This window comes from Gadus morhua, chromosome 22, assembly GCF_902167405.1.
Source record: "Gadus morhua chromosome 22, gadMor3.0, whole genome shotgun sequence".
NCBI lineage: Eukaryota > Metazoa > Chordata > Actinopteri > Gadiformes > Gadidae > Gadus > Gadus morhua.
This window is the reverse complement of record NC_044069.1, coordinates 14,126,420-14,143,203: the sequence shown is the minus strand read 5'-3', so window position 1 is coordinate 14,143,203 and position 16,784 is coordinate 14,126,420. Positions and strand designations below refer to the sequence as shown.

The window sequence follows — 16,784 nt, the reverse complement described above, 5'->3', positions numbered from 1 at the left end:
GTATGTCTTTTACGTAACGTAATCAGTAATTGTTGGTTTGGCGTGCGCTTTTTTCACTATAGGCTAGCGAGAGAACAGGCTAAGTGTTATTGTCGGCGTGAATTCCACTCACTAGCTTCTTCTCATCCTCCTCTGCTGTGGATAACCACCTTGCCGTCACTCAAAACGTCACACACAAACACAAACTCACGTCACACACAAGGCCTAAAAACCCATCTTCTGAAAAGCCTTTGGCTAAACTGCTATTTATTTATTTTTTTATTTTTTTATTTTTTTGTTGCATTTTTCTCTTTTCTTTTAATGTGCATTGTAGCACTTTGAGATCATTGAATTGATACAAAGTGTGTTATAAATAAAATGTATTATTATTATTATTATTATTACTCCCAATGTGGAAAACCCATCTGCTGTTCCCACCACTGCTGCTGACCTAGCCGCCAATCCGAACCGCCAGAAGGCATCTAGCCCGTGTCAATGATGGTGCCTAGTCTTCGATTTAAAGTGTTGCCGTTGTACACCATACGCGAGTGAGTGAGGGAGTAAAAGAGAGAGACCGAGAGGGAGCGACGGACCTGACTAAGCATGGCACTGCTTCTGCTCTGGGTTACACTTTGGTCGCGTCTACTTTACCTCGAAACATGGACCACTATGTAGTCTATGAATGTCTAGCATAGGCTGTAGGTGTTGTTAGCGCTGCATATGTTTGTATGAAGTAACAGTTTTGCGGAGGGGGCAGTACCTGAAAGAAGACGGCATTTTGAGCGATGAGTTCAGCGGTCTATAGCCGCTGTCCACTGGCAGTAGTGCTGAACCCCTTCACGGATCAGTGGAGCAGATGCAGCGTCCCTACGTAGCTGCACCTCCCCGTACCCTTTCCTTCCAGTCTGTCGCTTCGGCCCATCGACTCTCCTGATAGCACCTTGAGTGATCAGGTGAGTGGAAGGAACGGCGGGACATGTCTCCCCTGTTCGGATGGCTCCCAGGCAGGATGGGGAGAGCGGAGAGGTGCGTGAGTGGAAGGCTGTATTGGTGAGACAGGGCCCGTTGCACCAGCAGGGACCTTATGTTCCGGCCGAGCCCCCCCCCCCCTCCAGGCAGCATCTACGGTGCGCTCCGTGGCTGGCATGGAGAAGTGGGTCATCCAGTCTGAGGTTGTCTGGAACAGAGCCCGGCCCGAGGTAACGCGGATCATCACGGAGAACAAGGCACAAAAACAGAAGGCGGTAAATAAATAAAGATGCATTCGTCAAAATAAAACCTAAGCGAAAGGTTTATGTAAGCAGGGCTCATCCCGGTGTGTGTGTGTGTGTGTGTGTGTGTGTGTGTGTGTGTGTGTGTGTGTGTGTGTGTGTGTGTGTGTGTGTGTGTGTGTGTGTGTGTGTGTGTGTGTGTGTGTGTGTTTGTGTGTTTGTGTGCCTACATGCATGCATCTGTGTGTATGCTCGTATGCATGTCTGGGTGTGTGTCTGTGTGTGTGTGCTTGTGTATTTGCGTGTGTGTGTGTGTGTGTGTGAGTGTATTTATGTGTGTGTGAGCTTGTGTGTGCGTGTAAGTGTGTTTTCTTTACGTGTAAGTGTGTGTGTGCGCGTGTGTGTGTGAAGCAACAACGGTTATGCATTAAAATGACAAACAGTGATAATGACACTGTGTTTTCTCTTTTGGGTGGGGTGGGCAGGGGGGTCCTGTTTAAAGATGGAGGAGTGTGCGTTCTCTTTGTGCTTGACTGCCTCACTCCTCCTTCATGTGGAAGCTGATTGGATGTAATTGAATCAGTGGCAACGTGTTTGGTCGTGTCCCTCAGAGAAGCCCCAAACACAACTTTGCTGGATTAGACGCCCAACTAAGTCTAACCTCCTTTCTGTGATGTCTTGCCAGCGCCAATCGGAGCCCTGCTTAGGAGGGAACCGAGAACAAAGTGATTATGACACTTGATGAGTCACATGTAAGCTGATATATATTGAAGTATAGATAATGTGCTCACTAAAACAGGAGTCTTGAATGTAAGCAGCGAAAAATTGGTTGTGTGTATGTGTGTGTGTGTGTGTGTGTGTGTGTGTGTGTGTGTGTGTGTGTGTGTGTGTGTGTGTGTGTGTGTGTGTGTGTGTGTGTGGGTTTTTTTGCGCGTGTGTTTGCATGTGCGTGTGTGTGTGCGTCAGTGTGTGAGTGTGTGGGTGTGTGTATGTATGAATGCAAGTGTGTCCGTGTGTGTCTGTGTGTGTGTGGGCATGCCTGCATGTGCATGTGTTTATGCGCATGTGTGTGTGCGTGTGTGTGTGTTCGAGAGAAAGAAAGAGAGGGAGAGGGAATAGAAGAAAGGTTGTGAGGACAAAACAAACAAACAATCAAGGGTTTGTTATAAGGCAGAAGGCTTGGCCGTTTCCCGTGAAATGCTCCCCATATTGAAATGGCACGGCCTGTTATCCTCTTTGGAGGCCCTGATTATCTCCAACCCAGACAATTCCTCTCAAGGCCTGTGGAAGCCTCCTCCACGGTGGATGAATATCCACCGATGAATATCCACCGTGGAGGTACAATGTGTGAGGGAAGATATAGATACAAAGGGTTTTCCTCTTCCCCGTGTGGATGGTTCATGTTGAATCTGAATGCAGGAGGGGAGATACAGTCAGGAATACTTTTCATATTGCAGGTCTATCCATGACGAGAGAGACGCACGCACGTACGCGCACGCACAAACACACACACACACACACACACACGCACACACACACAGACCCAGTGCTTACCTCCATCATGGGAGGTGACACCAGCCACCCCATTGCCTCCTTAAGTGCAGTGCTATTCAGTGAGTTCTGTGAATTCCTCTCCTGATAGAATATTTAAGAGTGTGTGTTCTCCACTTGTCAACAGTGCGCTGAATTATTCATGTTAATGTGGCATTATCTGAAGCCAGGCGTGATCTAATGTCCCCATTCTCACAGGGGGACCCCTGGGAACACATCCAGGGTGGCCTTATGAACCTGCCCTCACTAGCAGCCACACCCAGCCTTTACCTCATACAGAGAGAGAGAGACACCCAGCTACACCTCATACAGAGAGAGAGACTGAGCGAAAAAGACCCAGGACATACATCATACAGACAGACAGATAGATATATAGAGAAAGAGGCAGACAGACAGACAGACAGACAGACAGACAGACAGACAGACAGACAGACAGTTATCGTCGCTCATGGCCCCGACATCTCAATGTAAAATCACTAACCCTTTTTATGTGCGGAACCAATGGATGAAAGGCTTCAAAAAAGGAAAACAATAAATGCAATAAAAAATAATTATCACATTTATTATTTGCGCATTTCATGGTGGAATTACTGGGATGGGCGTTAATGCAGGTTGTCTCTGAAGATGTGGCCGTTATTGAGGATACGGCTCTGTCGGGAATACAGAAGCAGGTCGTACGCAGGGACTAATAAGAGGCAGTTAGGGCGGGCGCTGGATGGAGCTCGGAATGATTTACCACAGCTGGTGAATGAAAACCCTGTTTGCCCATCATCTTAAAGGAAAGTGTAATTAGCCGTCAGCCAATCGTCACCAAGTACTCGCCTCCCGAGCGCCCGACCTTGCTGGACTCGTAACCATGGAAATGTCTCTCTCTCATTTATTAAACACAGCTTGCTTGCAGAATAAGTGCCGTCCACCCCTTGTTGTTTGTATCAGGTTGTGTGGTTGTGTGGTTGTGTGTGTGTGTGTGTGTGTGTGTGTGTGTGTGTGTGTGTGTGTGTGTGTGTGTGTGTGTGTGTGTGTGTGTGTGTGTGCGTGCGTGTGTGTGTGTGCAGATTGAAGTGTGCATACATCTATTGCTGTACCCATACCCCAGATGATTGAAATACAAGGCCAGCTCTTGCTTTATTTTCTGTTTCATAGAATGCTGTGAACAAGGGTTAGGAGTTCATGAGCCTCTTCTTCTGTCACTAGGGTTCTAAATTGAAAAAATACATGTGAAATAAATAGGCCACCATGGGCTTTTATTCAAGGTATAACCCATTCATAAATAATGTAACAAGGGAAATGCTGAAATATTATTTAAGTGTTATGGAACAAAAACGGTGTGTTTGTGTGCGCGCGTGCGTGCGTGCATGAGTGAGTTTTCAATAAAATAAAACCTTTGAAGATTTTGGTTACTGCTCATTCTCCACAATATGCCTGTCCATTCTCAATGACAGACTCAAGTCAAGAATGTGTGAACAGTGCTATGTTCATTTCCTATGGAGTAGATAGAGGTGAAGAGAGAAAGCAAACCCCACGCATCCGCCGACACTCATCATTGAGTGTTATCGATGTTGTTCCATAGCAATGCGCATGCGCGCTCCCTATGATTCACCCGATTGACATAGTGCTGCTTTATGATTTGCCGGGTTGGCTGCTGTGATGGGTCTTCTGATGGATCCCCAATAGGACCCGCTGAGGAAAAAAAGAGATCACCTCGACAAGGGGTAAGAGACTCGCGTCGCGGTCTTTCCTCGTCCGTTTAAGTTTTTCGTTTTTAGATGATGAGGAAGTTCGGCGGTTCTTGAGATAAACAAGATGAAAAACGGCGGGGAAAAGAGTGGAGTGGAGCATCGATGACTTATTTATTCCGCTTGTTGTTTTCCTTCCTCTAGTCGTGTGGTCGTCTGTAGCCTACGTAAAAAAACGACGCGAAAACGACGCATGTCAGTGACATGCGTCGTTTTCGTATGCGCGCGTTTTTTGTTTATCATATCACATGTGCAGACGTCTGAGCAGACGACGTCATCAACCAATTAAATGAAATCAGTTCGATAACATTCATTCTGATTAAAGTCCCTTGCATTTCTGAAGCAAAGCCTTAGGCCTAGTAGTTTATTTGATTTGATAACATATATTTCACTTAAGATGCAAGTATGACTAAGCTATAGTTGTAAAAGTTGTGACAATTTAGAACAGAAACATTTGCAGCACATTTAAATAATTTTAATAATTGTATCCAAAACGCCAAAAATAACTATTTCCACTTTCACATTTTTGTTTGTTGATTCGACTGCAACCCTTTCATTTCTTTAGTCCTCTTAGCATCAAATAATAAAATATCAACAGGTATTACAATACTTCCTAAGTAGGATGATTTATTGCTGTTAAGATGTGTGTGTGTGTGTGTGTGTGTGTGTGTGTGTGTGTGTGTGTGTGTGTGTGTGTGTGTGTGTGTGTGTGTGTGTGTGTGTGTGTGTGTGTGTGTGTGTGTGTGTGTGTGCGCGCGCATGTATGACTCATCCGTGGGTGGCAATTCAGTCACCTCAGGACTCAGGTCACCTCCCATCCACTACAAACGGCCACCATACCTTCAGAACACAGTGACACCACAGCTGGATCCACCTGTATTTTATATCCAAAACTGGGGGGGGGGGGGGGTGGTTATAAAATACTCAGAGTGTTATGTTTACAGCCAGACACATGCTAAGTGCGAACCCCTGAACGGTGAAATTGTCAAGTATAATATCTGTGTGTGTGTGTGTCTCTGAACATCAGCTTATCTGATTGCGACCCCCTGAAGTGACGCTGGAGCTCTAACTCTGGGTATGGGTCAGAGAGAGAGGAGCACCCCTGCACCCCTACTCCCTGAAGGGACCTCCACAAACCTCTTGAAACCAATGATATGGCTTTTGGCATTTTATTCATCAAGCGACATGACGTGATGTGGTGTTTTTCCTTTGTCTTTGAACAACTGTTATTGTTCTGAAAATAAAATTATTTAATCGCATCCAGCGCAATTGACTCTAAGAGCCAGTATGGTCTGTCCTATAAAATTGTATAAAATGACCCGGGCATCCTCTTCTTAATCCTCTTCTTATTGTGAGGTTGTCAAATTGGAGAACTGGACTCTTGGCTTACTTTCAGTAAATCATTTCTTTGTTCATTTATGTAACCATTTTATTGACTGTATCATTGACTGGAAGGCTGAACAAAGTATATAATTATAGTAAATAAGATAAGTTATAAAGTGAGGTTTCCATTAACAACCGGAAAAATACAATTCCTACAACGATAGTTGTACGAATCAAAATGCAGGGATTGGTATTTTGCATTGCTCGTACATTAACGCGCAAACCTTTGGAGGTTTGTGAATCTAAGACCCTAACCCCCTGCGTCCCCCAGGCTCCCCCCGTCCGACGGCCCACCCCCTGTTCCCCGTGGTGCTGGTGTGTAGGTGCTCCAGGGCTGAGGTGTCATGGCGTCCTGTCCTGAGCCCTGTGCGTCCAGAGGACGCTCTCCAGAAAAGGAGGTGGGAGGCCCCCTTTCCTCCCTTCAAGGAAATAAAAGCATTCATTAGTTAGTAAATAATGTGAACATTAATAAAATAATGACTTAAAACATGCACATTTGTAAAATAGAAAAAAGAAAAAAAGTACAGGGTGAAAAAAACAATAATGTCCACTATATGAAGAACAATTCTGATTCTAGAGAGACACGCATTTACATTATTATTACATTTCATTTCTTTGAATGTTTCATTACCAAAGTATACATTACTTTTGCTTGGATCCGTTTGAGCTGCAGTTGTGAATCCTTCTGGCCTGTCTCCCCTGGCAGCCTGCCTCTATCTGTATGCGGTTCGGTGTTCGGTCATATCTCCACCACTTCTACGAGGAGTGTTCGTCCTCCATGCGGGAGAGAGACCCAGAGGACCAGCACCAGGGATCAGCCCGGGACTGGAGCTCAGCCACCTGGAGCTCAGCAGCCTGGAAGGTACGCTCCAATCCCGTGAGCGCCACGGCTGCTCTGAGCTTTTCATGCTGTGACCTCTGACCTCTCTCTGTCTCTGTATTGATTTGGTCAAAACATAAAACATATGTTTTATGTTTTGAGAATCAGTTGAGAATCAGTACTGGGTCTATCTGTCTGTCTGTCTGTCTAACTATCTATCTAGATGTCTTTCTGCCTATTGATCTAACTGTCTGTCCGTCTGTCCGTCTGTCCGTCTGTCTGTCTGTCTGTCTGTCTGTCTGTCTGTCTGTCTGTCTGTCTGTCTGTCTGTCTGTCTGTCTGTCGGTTGGTCGGCCTGACTGTCTGTCTGTCTGTCTGTCTGTCTGTCTGTCTGTCTGTCTGTCTGTCTGTCTGTCCGTCTGTCCGTCTGTCCGTCTGTCCGTCTGTCCAGGTGTCCCTGGCCCTGAGTCTCCTCCTGCTGGGGGCGGGTGTGGCCGGTCTGTCCGTGGGGTTCTCCGGCGCCCGCCGCATCGAGTCCTTCGGTGAGGGCGAGCTGCTGTTCGTGGACGCCGCCGCCGTCCGCCACAACGAGGCGCTGCGCGTGGGCGTGGCGGCGGGCACCCTGCTCACCTGCCTGGCGGCGGTCCTGGCGCTGATGGGGGCGTGCCTCTGGCTCCTCCCCCGAGTCGACCTCCCCGCGTGGTCCAAGCTCGGCGAGGAGGAGGCGGGGCGGAGGAGAGGGGGAGGAGGGCGGGGGGCGAGGGGAGAAGGGGGGGGAGGGGCCGGCCCGCGGTCGGCTGTCACCCGGGCCCCGGGGCCGCAGGAGGGGAAGGTGCCCGTCACGCTGTCCAAGGTGGAGATCGTCCAGCCCTCCCCTGACAACCACCCGCCCATCCCATAATAGCATCCAACGTCCCAGCAGTGTGGCCGGTCGTCACGGAGATGCTGGGGCGGACAGGCTATTTGTGTTCCCCGTCGAGGACTCAAACTAAGCTTGTCGTTTGTGAAACAAGTCACATGGTTGGTGTTGTCGAGCCGCCGGGTGTTTTACTGTACGTGACGTGAAACTGTCTGGTGTTCCCAACCGGATTCAGATAACGTGAGCCCAAGGCCTGTGCTGCTGTATGCATAGTTAACATGTGTGGTTTTCTGTCTTTGAATTAAAGCAATCAAAGAGATTTGTCAAGGAGATCTTGCTGACACGGTGCAGCGATTGGGGAAGTTGATCATTCCTAATTCAGATTTGTCACCTTTAAAATGTTCACAAGAGCGTCCACTAAAACAAACCATTGCGATGGTTGTATGGACCATAACACACACACACAGACACACACACACACACACATACACACGCACACACACACAAACACCCACACCAACCTATTCCTGTCACTGCCTGTAATGTGGCCTCATAATTGCCTGCAACTTGTGTCTCCCAGCAACAATGGCTCTATTTCCAACTCAAACAATCGCTCATTTCTAATTGGTCACTCTCCTGCCACTATCTTTATACTAATTTGATATTTTGTCTATTGGCACTTGTACCTTTAGTTCACCTACTTTTGCCTATTGGTAAAACTTCATAATACAGTTCAGAAGTAGGTCATTAAGACTGATCATTAATTAATTAATAATATAATTGATTGACTGGTGTGTGACACATCACAACACACAACGGTGGAGTCTCCATTCAGCTCTTCATCAGTGTGTGGAGGGATGATATTACTACACACCCAACAGTGGAGTCTCCGTTCACCTCTTCATCAGTGTGTGGAGGGAGGATACAGCTACACACACCAACGGTGGAGTCTCCATTCACCTCTTCATCAGCGTGTGGAGGGAGGATACAGCTACACACACAACAGTGGAGTCTCCATTCACCTCTTCATCACTACATCATTGTGTGAGGAAAGATATCACTATTCACGATTCATGTTGTCCCTTGAGAGTAGAAGTCAAAATATGTTTAATAATGATTAATCATTTAATTAATAAAGTAGCTACAAATGCTAAATGGACTGCATTAATATAGCACAATTCTAACAAGTAGCAAGTAGCAACTCATTGTTTTACAATACTGCCTTATTCATACACACAAAGCACTTATTAATCATCTAAAAAAATATTTTAATGGTTTGTCAATGTTAAGTTTATCAGATATTTTCTTTGGAATGTATTATCATGGTGTTTCAGGGTCAAGCTGTTTGTAGGGTACCCAATGTATTTAGTCCGTGGGATAAAAGATTGAAACATTAAAAATATAATTATATCTTAGAAAATGTTTGGATCCAGTCAGATGAGGGAATCAACTCCTCCTTGTTATTTTGTCTTGACAACATGACTCTGAACGTGACCAAACACAACAGAAAATAATTAAGAAATGGTACAATCTCGTTAAAGTGTCTAATTAAACCTGTGATCTGCAGCCCTTAGATAGCTGGATGTTTTTCATTCCCATGTCATAAAGTTATTTCTACATTAGAAATAACATTTTATCTTAATAGCAAAAACATTTTAATGTTACCGTCTTAACCATTTTTACTACATATACATGAAATTAACCTTTTGGAAACTAACACGTTTCATGTGAATCTTAGGAATGGCAGTAATGTCTCCTAACACTTATGGTCCAGAATAATCTGAACAGCCAGCACCCTCCTCTGACAGGAAGCGTGGATGTTATTTGCATGTGACAAGGAGGCGATGGTTATGGCTAATGAGTGTGTGTATGTGTGTGTGTGTGTGTGTGTGTGTGTGTGTGTGTGTGCGTGCGTGTGTTTGTGTGTATGTTTGCATGCGTGTCAGTGTGTGTTTGTGCGTGTGTGTGTGTTTGGGGGCGCGTGTGCATGTCTCTGTGTGTGTGCATGCGTGCGTGCTTTCGTGCGTGTGCGTGTCTGTGTATTTGTGCGTGTTGTGTTTGTGTGTGTGTGCATGCGTGTGCGCGCTAATGTGTGTGCGTGTTTGAATTTTTTGCACCTGTGTGTTTATTTGCACGTGTGTGTGCACGTCTCCCTCTGGATGCGTCTATAGGTCTGTCTCGTTGCACAGTGTGGTGCTGATGACTCACAGCATTGAGTCACCTTCGCTCCAAGTAACACAACAGAGTGGGAGCCGGTCACAACACAAACCACTGAAAGAAAATGTTCAATGCGCACACACACACACACACACACACACACATGCACATTCATGTCACTCCACTTATCCCTTGCGGCGATGGGGTGTGATGTAACGCTACAACTTGTTTCGTGCAACCCAAACTGTGTGAATAAAGTCCACACATTTCCTGTTGACGTGTTTTTAAGTTGAGCGATTTCGCACAATTGCGATGCTCTCATTACATTTTTTTTGCACTGCTTACTTGTTAACACTATATTCAGACTCCTACACATATGCAGGTCATCCCTTTGGCCAATAAGAAACAGCAATTAAAGCATGGCAGAAGAATTTCAGAAACCTCAATCCAATGGCCCAGGGTTGAAGCATTCTTTACACTTACATACATTTTTTGTATGTATTTGTATGCAATTCTGACATTTCCAAACTAGTGTTTACTGTCTAAAGCAAAGAAGCTTTTTGACAGTTGTTCTTCAATGTTATCGGTCTGTCTGTCTGCCTGACTAGCTGTCTGTCAGTCGGTCTGGCTGTGAGTATTATTGCAACAGAAAGCGACTGAGCAGCTGAAGATAGAACAGCTTTCTGCTTGACTGATCATCAGGCCAAAACGGTATCTCTACCTCAAGCTGTGCGCTTGATATAGTGTAGCTCCACTGTAGGCTTCTCTGGCTCGTATTCCCATGATGCATTGCTCTCACCTTCCGATCGATACTCTGACCTGATCCAACCTAACCTGAATTGAACCATTCCAGACTTAATATCTGCAAAATTACCATTCAAAAATATTTCTTTAATCAAAAATCATAACATTTACACAGACTTCAGGTTAGGCACAAGTCCCCATTTTCCGAGAAAGCCCCATTTCTGTTGGCCTGTCCTCGGTAATTCCCCGTTTTCATCAAGAATAAAAAAAAATGTGAGACATTTTTAAATGACAAAGGAGCTTGCTCATGATTATTACTTTTGAGACAGATGGTAATAAGTGCCAAATCTATCTGAGTCTAGCTATGATATGACCTCTCTAAGCGGGGTTCTATCTTTCGACTTTGTACCATAAGCAGGCATGGACGATTCTAAACAAGACACAATAAATACAATATAAAAATATCCGTATTAGAGGAGCTACTTTGGATACTGTTTGGCTGTTTTATGAAAGCTTAAAACACATCATATGCAAACATTAGACATGAAGGCTACTGCCCATTTACTCCAGTGCTACATATACCATGATAAGAATAGGAAAAATGTAAATTTGTCCCCTTTTTTATTTCACAAACATAACATCAGATATTTTGTTGATATATGGACCACCAAACCACAAAGTACTATACGTGTTAGAAAAGTGGGCATGATTACACAGGCATTATTAAGGCAACAATAATGAGAAATGATTGTGTGAAGCTCTATATCCATTTATTATACGGGCAGAATTGCAATGGTACCACAATGCTCAAGGTATATCCACGCATCCCTAATGAGGGGGCCCTTATTAGTCCCTGTAGGGGAATTTCATGGAAATCAATGCGTGTTGTGTTTTCATGTGTAAACACAACAGTTTCACAATTCAGTTCAAAGGCTAGCTGCTTGCTTCAGTGCATAGGTAGTACATGATCACTCATCAAGAGCCACCAATGGGAAATCTGATTAGACTATTTCAAATCAACCAACCTCGTTTGTTGTTGTGACAATGTAGCTTGCAAACTGTGATGCTTGCTTCCCCCCCCCCCCCCAAGCCATTTTTATCATTTTTTTTATTGCTGTAAATGTCAGGGGTATTAACAGCGGGGAAAGGTGTGTGAGTGAGATTATCCTCTTGGTCTTCTTGCTCCTGATAAGGGATGAGTGAATCTCTGTGTCTACACGGTGTCTGCGCTTCGGTTGAAGGACATTTTTATACACTTGCTTTATTTCACAAATGTTCAGTTAGCAGTCGCAGAGCAAGAAACAGAGAAAGAGGAAGAGAGGGAGAGGGAGCGAGAGAGAACAAACGGGATATTCCCTTAATCAAAAGTTTGCATTGTAAACTTATTTCCCTACTCCATTGTCTGAGCCATCAGGAGATTTGCTGTCAAACACCTTGCTCCTGATTCACAGCCTCCCCTGGTTTGTCCAGCATTAAAAATGTTAATTGGAATTTTTTTTAAATGAAAGAAGAAAGGGTAAAAAAAAATATCACATTACCCCTCCCACCTCCTCCAGTCACAGTCTGTCAGAATGCAATATTCCAAATTAGATTGTATTTGGATAATCTTTTGAACTGTAATGGGGCTGCAGCCAGCAGACATATTACTATTGGCACATCATTATTAAACAAAAGTGACACCCAACCATCACTTTGCAGGCGGCGCCAGATAAACGTTGGGCACCGTGCAAATAATATTAGTTCTGCTTCCAGAGTCGCCGGCTTATCTCTGGGATGCTATATTGGGTTCATATCCCTGTCGGCTGGCAGAGGCCTTCTGACGGAAGTGTCTAAATTTATGAGCAACCCTCATGTGTGAGTTGCATGTTTGAATAGGTGCTGCCGTGTGTGTGCGCGTATCTGTATTTGTGTGTGTGGGTGTGTGTGCGTGCATCCATGAGTGTGTATGTGTGTGCAAGGTAACCCATGTGTCATGCATTAACATATCAGGCCTATGTAAATGAAAAGTGGAATGGTGCATGTGTGTGGGGTTGAGGGGATGAGTTTACGGTGTGTGTGTGTGTGTGTGTGTGTGTGTGTGTGTGTGTGTGTGTGTGTGTGTGTGTGTGTGTGTGTGTGTGTGTGTGTGCGTGTGTGTGTGTGTGTGTCTGCATCTGCGTGTGTGTGTGTGTGTGTGCATCTGCGTCTGTGTTTATGTGTGTCTTCAACTACGTCTGTGTGTGTGTGTGTGTGTGTGTGTGTGGGGGTGTGTGCGTGCGTGCCTCTGCGCGTCTGTGTTTGTGTGTGTGTGTGTGTGTGTGTGTGTGTGTGTGTGTGTGTGTGTGTGTGTGTGTGTGTGTGCGTGCGTGCGTGTGGGTGTGTGTGTGGGTGGGTAGGAGGCGACTGGATACATTCTCATGTAAATAAGCCAATGTACGTCGGTGGCGTGGCGCTGCAGACACGGCCCCGTATCATGGCGTAATGAGATCCAGCCGCACGGGTTCGCCTTCAGACAGCGGTAATTATGGCAGGAGTGAAAAGCGATGAGGGGAGCAGGGGGGGAGGGACCCGGGGAGACGGCATTGCATGCTGTCCGCGTCCGACTCGACTCCCACATTCGGGGGGGGGCCCTGGGTGACAGCACCCTGCAGGCACCGTGGAGGCCCAAGCCTGGGCTCCAGGGCGGTGGCTAAGTGAAGTTGATTAATGGGATGTGAGCGCTCTCTTCTAATCAGCTGGATGAAACCTGCTCACCTGGTTAAATCCGGCCTGCGCCGATACGGCACGCTGCCGGGTTTAGACTGGGGAAGGGACACACACACACACACACACACACACACACACACACACACACACAAACACACACACACACACACACACACACACACACACACACACACACACACACACATGTACACATTAACACACTGGCTCTGTGCAGCTGCAGCCAGGCCCGTAGATGGACAAACACCTCCACACCCACACACACACACACATACAAAGGTGAGCACACACACAGATAAGCCAAACATACATAAAGTCGAAGCACCTCATACGCCAAACGTCAATTCCCACTACACATCAGCCAGTACACAATAATACGCTTGTTAAGGAAATTAGGATCTGCAGGAAGTACTTAGGGATCAGGGTTGGGGATAAGGTCACGCCGCTGCGCCCACGAGCTGTGGTCCCCCTAGTTTCATCATACCGCTCTCTCTCTCTAGTAAATCTTATTTTAATTGACTGTTTAATCGTCCTGTTCCATCGCTGCCATAGCAATACCCACAGAATGAGAACCCCTACGACAGCAGAGACAAAAGGTTTATTTATCCGATGAGCTGGTAGTACTCAAGCTGAACCCCTTAAGTCCTGTAGTAGGCTTTTGGTTTTCTTTCAGTTTGAGCATTTCCTATTTCCTCTGCGTCCGTTGCTCTGTTGTCCTCCATCGCGAATGCCACTCGACCGGAATGAATCCACCATCTTCCAAATGGGTCCAATCAATGAGGGAGATGTGGTGTTATGTTTTGTATATATCCCGATGGCAACGGTCTCTACCTTTCGTCCATGGTGGACCGTAAAGGATCACAGATACGTGCTGCTGGCATAACAACATCAATTTCCCGCCGGTTGAAAATGCTTCATTCACAACGCGCGGATTCGCAGTGTGAGTGACAAATTCAAACGCGTGGCAAAAAGGTCAGCCTCTGCCGCTCGCAGACAGACGCTACGTTTCGTATTTGTTATTTCCAGGAGAGGCGAGTGGAGAGTAGCGGGGAGTTCTTGTCAGCTTGTATCATAATTCCTCGTGATTACCCCGCCATCCTATTATGTATTCTTTCTTACCTAATGGTCTCTCCGGTCTCCCGGTGCACTCGCAGCTGACCCCCCGCCACGCTCGCGTCGCTCGCCGCGGCCTCAGGAATGTTTTCCATTGACGCTGTGCGGGGGTTGACAACAAAAGAGGACGAAGGTCAGGCCACATGTAATTATCAAGCAGCGGTGATAATGACGACCGGGGACCGTGGGGTCAGATAAAAGCAGGAGGGAAAGCGGCACGCCGGGAAAGACACACAGACGTAGCCTATCTGTCAATCCTTTTGTCCTCCCGGTGGATGCTGTAAATTGCTCGTTAAAACGAGGGACTGGATTCACTTTTTTTTTAATGTCAAGAAGACTTCTTGTTGCGTGGACCATTCTCATCATTATCGACTTATTAGCGAAACAAAGATTAACTGTTTTTAAGTAGAAACTTAAGTAGGCTTCATTGTCACGAGGAAGGCCGTTATCCGGCCAGGGCCCTTCGTAATTAGCAGGGCGCTGCCCCCTATACAATCTATACGTCGTAGCCTTCCTATCATCACAGTTCCAATATAGTGCATACCTGGCCTGGGCCACCATCTCTTATTATGATCTCTGGTAACACATGATGGATGCCATGCATTTATGTGTTACTCACATATCTCTGGATCTTTGTGCTCCCATCCAGCAAGCTTTTTCATTGCATCTCTCCATGCAAAATAATGAAGATGGGGCTTATGCAAACAAAAACAAACCACTCACACGAAAAATAACTCAATGGCTTTCAAACATTTCAACTCGGTGGCTTTCAAAGATAGTCTTGGCCTGAACTAAACTAAAGGCATGTAGCTTTACACACGAGGGTCGGACCACTAACCATAATATATGAATCACTTCGATAAAATGTAAACTGTGTTTGTTTTGTTGTGTTTAATTTGTATTTGCAAATTGGACTGCATTTGAGAAGAGGCAAACGAAGGAAGCACATTTTAGTTATCAATGTTATGTTGTTTTTAATTGGGATTATTTTTTTGGTTTTGCGTTTTAGTCCGAAATACTCGAGTTAGTGATATGTTACCATACAGAGGAAATTGAAGTGTATCAAAAGAGGTGTAAATAAGCTGTGGTTGTAATTATGACTAATATAAACCTAGCGCCCAGCGATCTAGGAGACTCTAATGTCCACATCACTTACTCAGGAAAAACATTGAGTTGTTTGCTCATTATTTGATTAGAAAAATATGCACTCACATGCACTCAAATTTCCAGGCAAGGTCTCGAGTTTGGATGTGACCAGTTGGCCATGTTTTCATCAAGGACCCGGTTGATTCTGATGGTTACAATCATAATAACAACAACAACAACAACAACAACAACAACAACAACAAAAGAGGGAGTAAGCATCACACAAACGCCAACTGTTTCTCAGTTTCCATGACGAGAAGTCTTCCATTACGTGTGCGCCTCTGATTTCGTCCACAAAACCCTGAACCGAAACCAATGTTGGTAGTGGTTTACGGTGAGGGCCTACGTATTGCACTGATGGAGGTGGCTGGAGGCTGATGCTCTATCCCGCTCCTCTGAGGAAGGAGGTGGGGGAGGGGGAGGTGGTGGTGGTGGCGGTGGTGGAGGTGGTGGGGGTCTCGGGGATGGAGGTGTTGGTGGTGGAGGTAATAGTGGGTGGGGAAGAGAGGCAATGAGCAATTTATATGATCTCAACAAAGCTTCTTCCCCTGGGCCCCGAAGGCAGGTCTTAATTGTTAAGACCTGCTATCTCCTCTCCTCTTCTCCCCCCCTCTCTCTTTCTCTATCTCCACTCCTCCTGCCCCTCCTCCCCCTCTCTTTCTTTCTACGGCAGCCCGCCCCCCCCCCCCCCCCCCCCATCTATCTCCCTTACTTTTTTCGTTCTCCCGGCCTCCTCCCCCGCCTCCTCCCTTCCCTCCAGCTATGATGAATTGGATTTGGAGCAGAACGATCCATTTAGTCACTCCTCCATCTCTATCCACCTCTCTCTCTCTCCCTATTCCCTTTCTTCCACCTCTCCTCTCTCTTCTCTCTCTCTGCAGGCTTAATCTGTCTATTTTTACCTTAAGGAATGAAAGGAAGAGATGAGGTAATCTTTTTCCTGTCTATCAGGTGGGCAGCGGTGCGTGGTCTTCATAAACACAGCTTGGAGATCTAGCCCCCCCGTGTGGACCACAGCCTACGTTCAAAACAAACATGGCAGGGGTCGGGATATTGTTGATTGATGTTTAATTTCTTGGCGAGTCTATATCGTTTATTCAGTTGTTTTTTAAGGTGAGCAGGGTACATTTTCACACTTCAGTTTCTATAAACGGGTCTGATTGCAGTCTTTCGTCGGTTGTCTCAGAAAACGTGGCAGATATATTTCTAAATAATAAATCAGGCATTAAGCCCAAATTAGTTTATTTGTTTTTCATGGTAGATGAGTCCCCATGTAACACATAAACCTACCTGTTGGGCCAAGGAAATAGATACTGGTTTGGTTGTGTTATTTTTGTGTGACTTTTTCTTTGTTTAAACTATGGGCGGGATCAATAACCTCA

The 16,784-nt window shown here is 45.8% G+C and overlaps 1 protein-coding gene across 3 annotated transcripts in view; it reads left to right on the top strand.

The window, feature by feature from the left end:
* nrsn1l (neurensin 1-like) overlaps nt 1–7,866 on the top strand; it is a 73,000-nt gene extending 65,134 nt beyond the window's left edge. For 2 of the 3 annotated variants that reach the window (XM_030347091.1, XM_030347090.1), the window contains 3 exons: nt 6,132–6,258; nt 6,567–6,722; nt 7,132–7,866. In XM_030347091.1, coding sequence (XP_030202951.1) covers nt 6,205–6,258; nt 6,567–6,722; nt 7,132–7,581 — 660 coding nt within the window. In that variant the 5' untranslated portion in view covers nt 6,132–6,204 and the 3' untranslated portion in view covers nt 7,582–7,866. Of the gene's footprint in view, nt 1–4,228; nt 4,454–6,131; nt 6,259–6,566; nt 6,723–7,131 lie in introns of those variants that run through there. The other variant, XM_030347089.1, reaches the window with a different exon arrangement.
* The last annotated feature ends 8,918 nt before the right edge of the window (nt 7,867–16,784 follow it).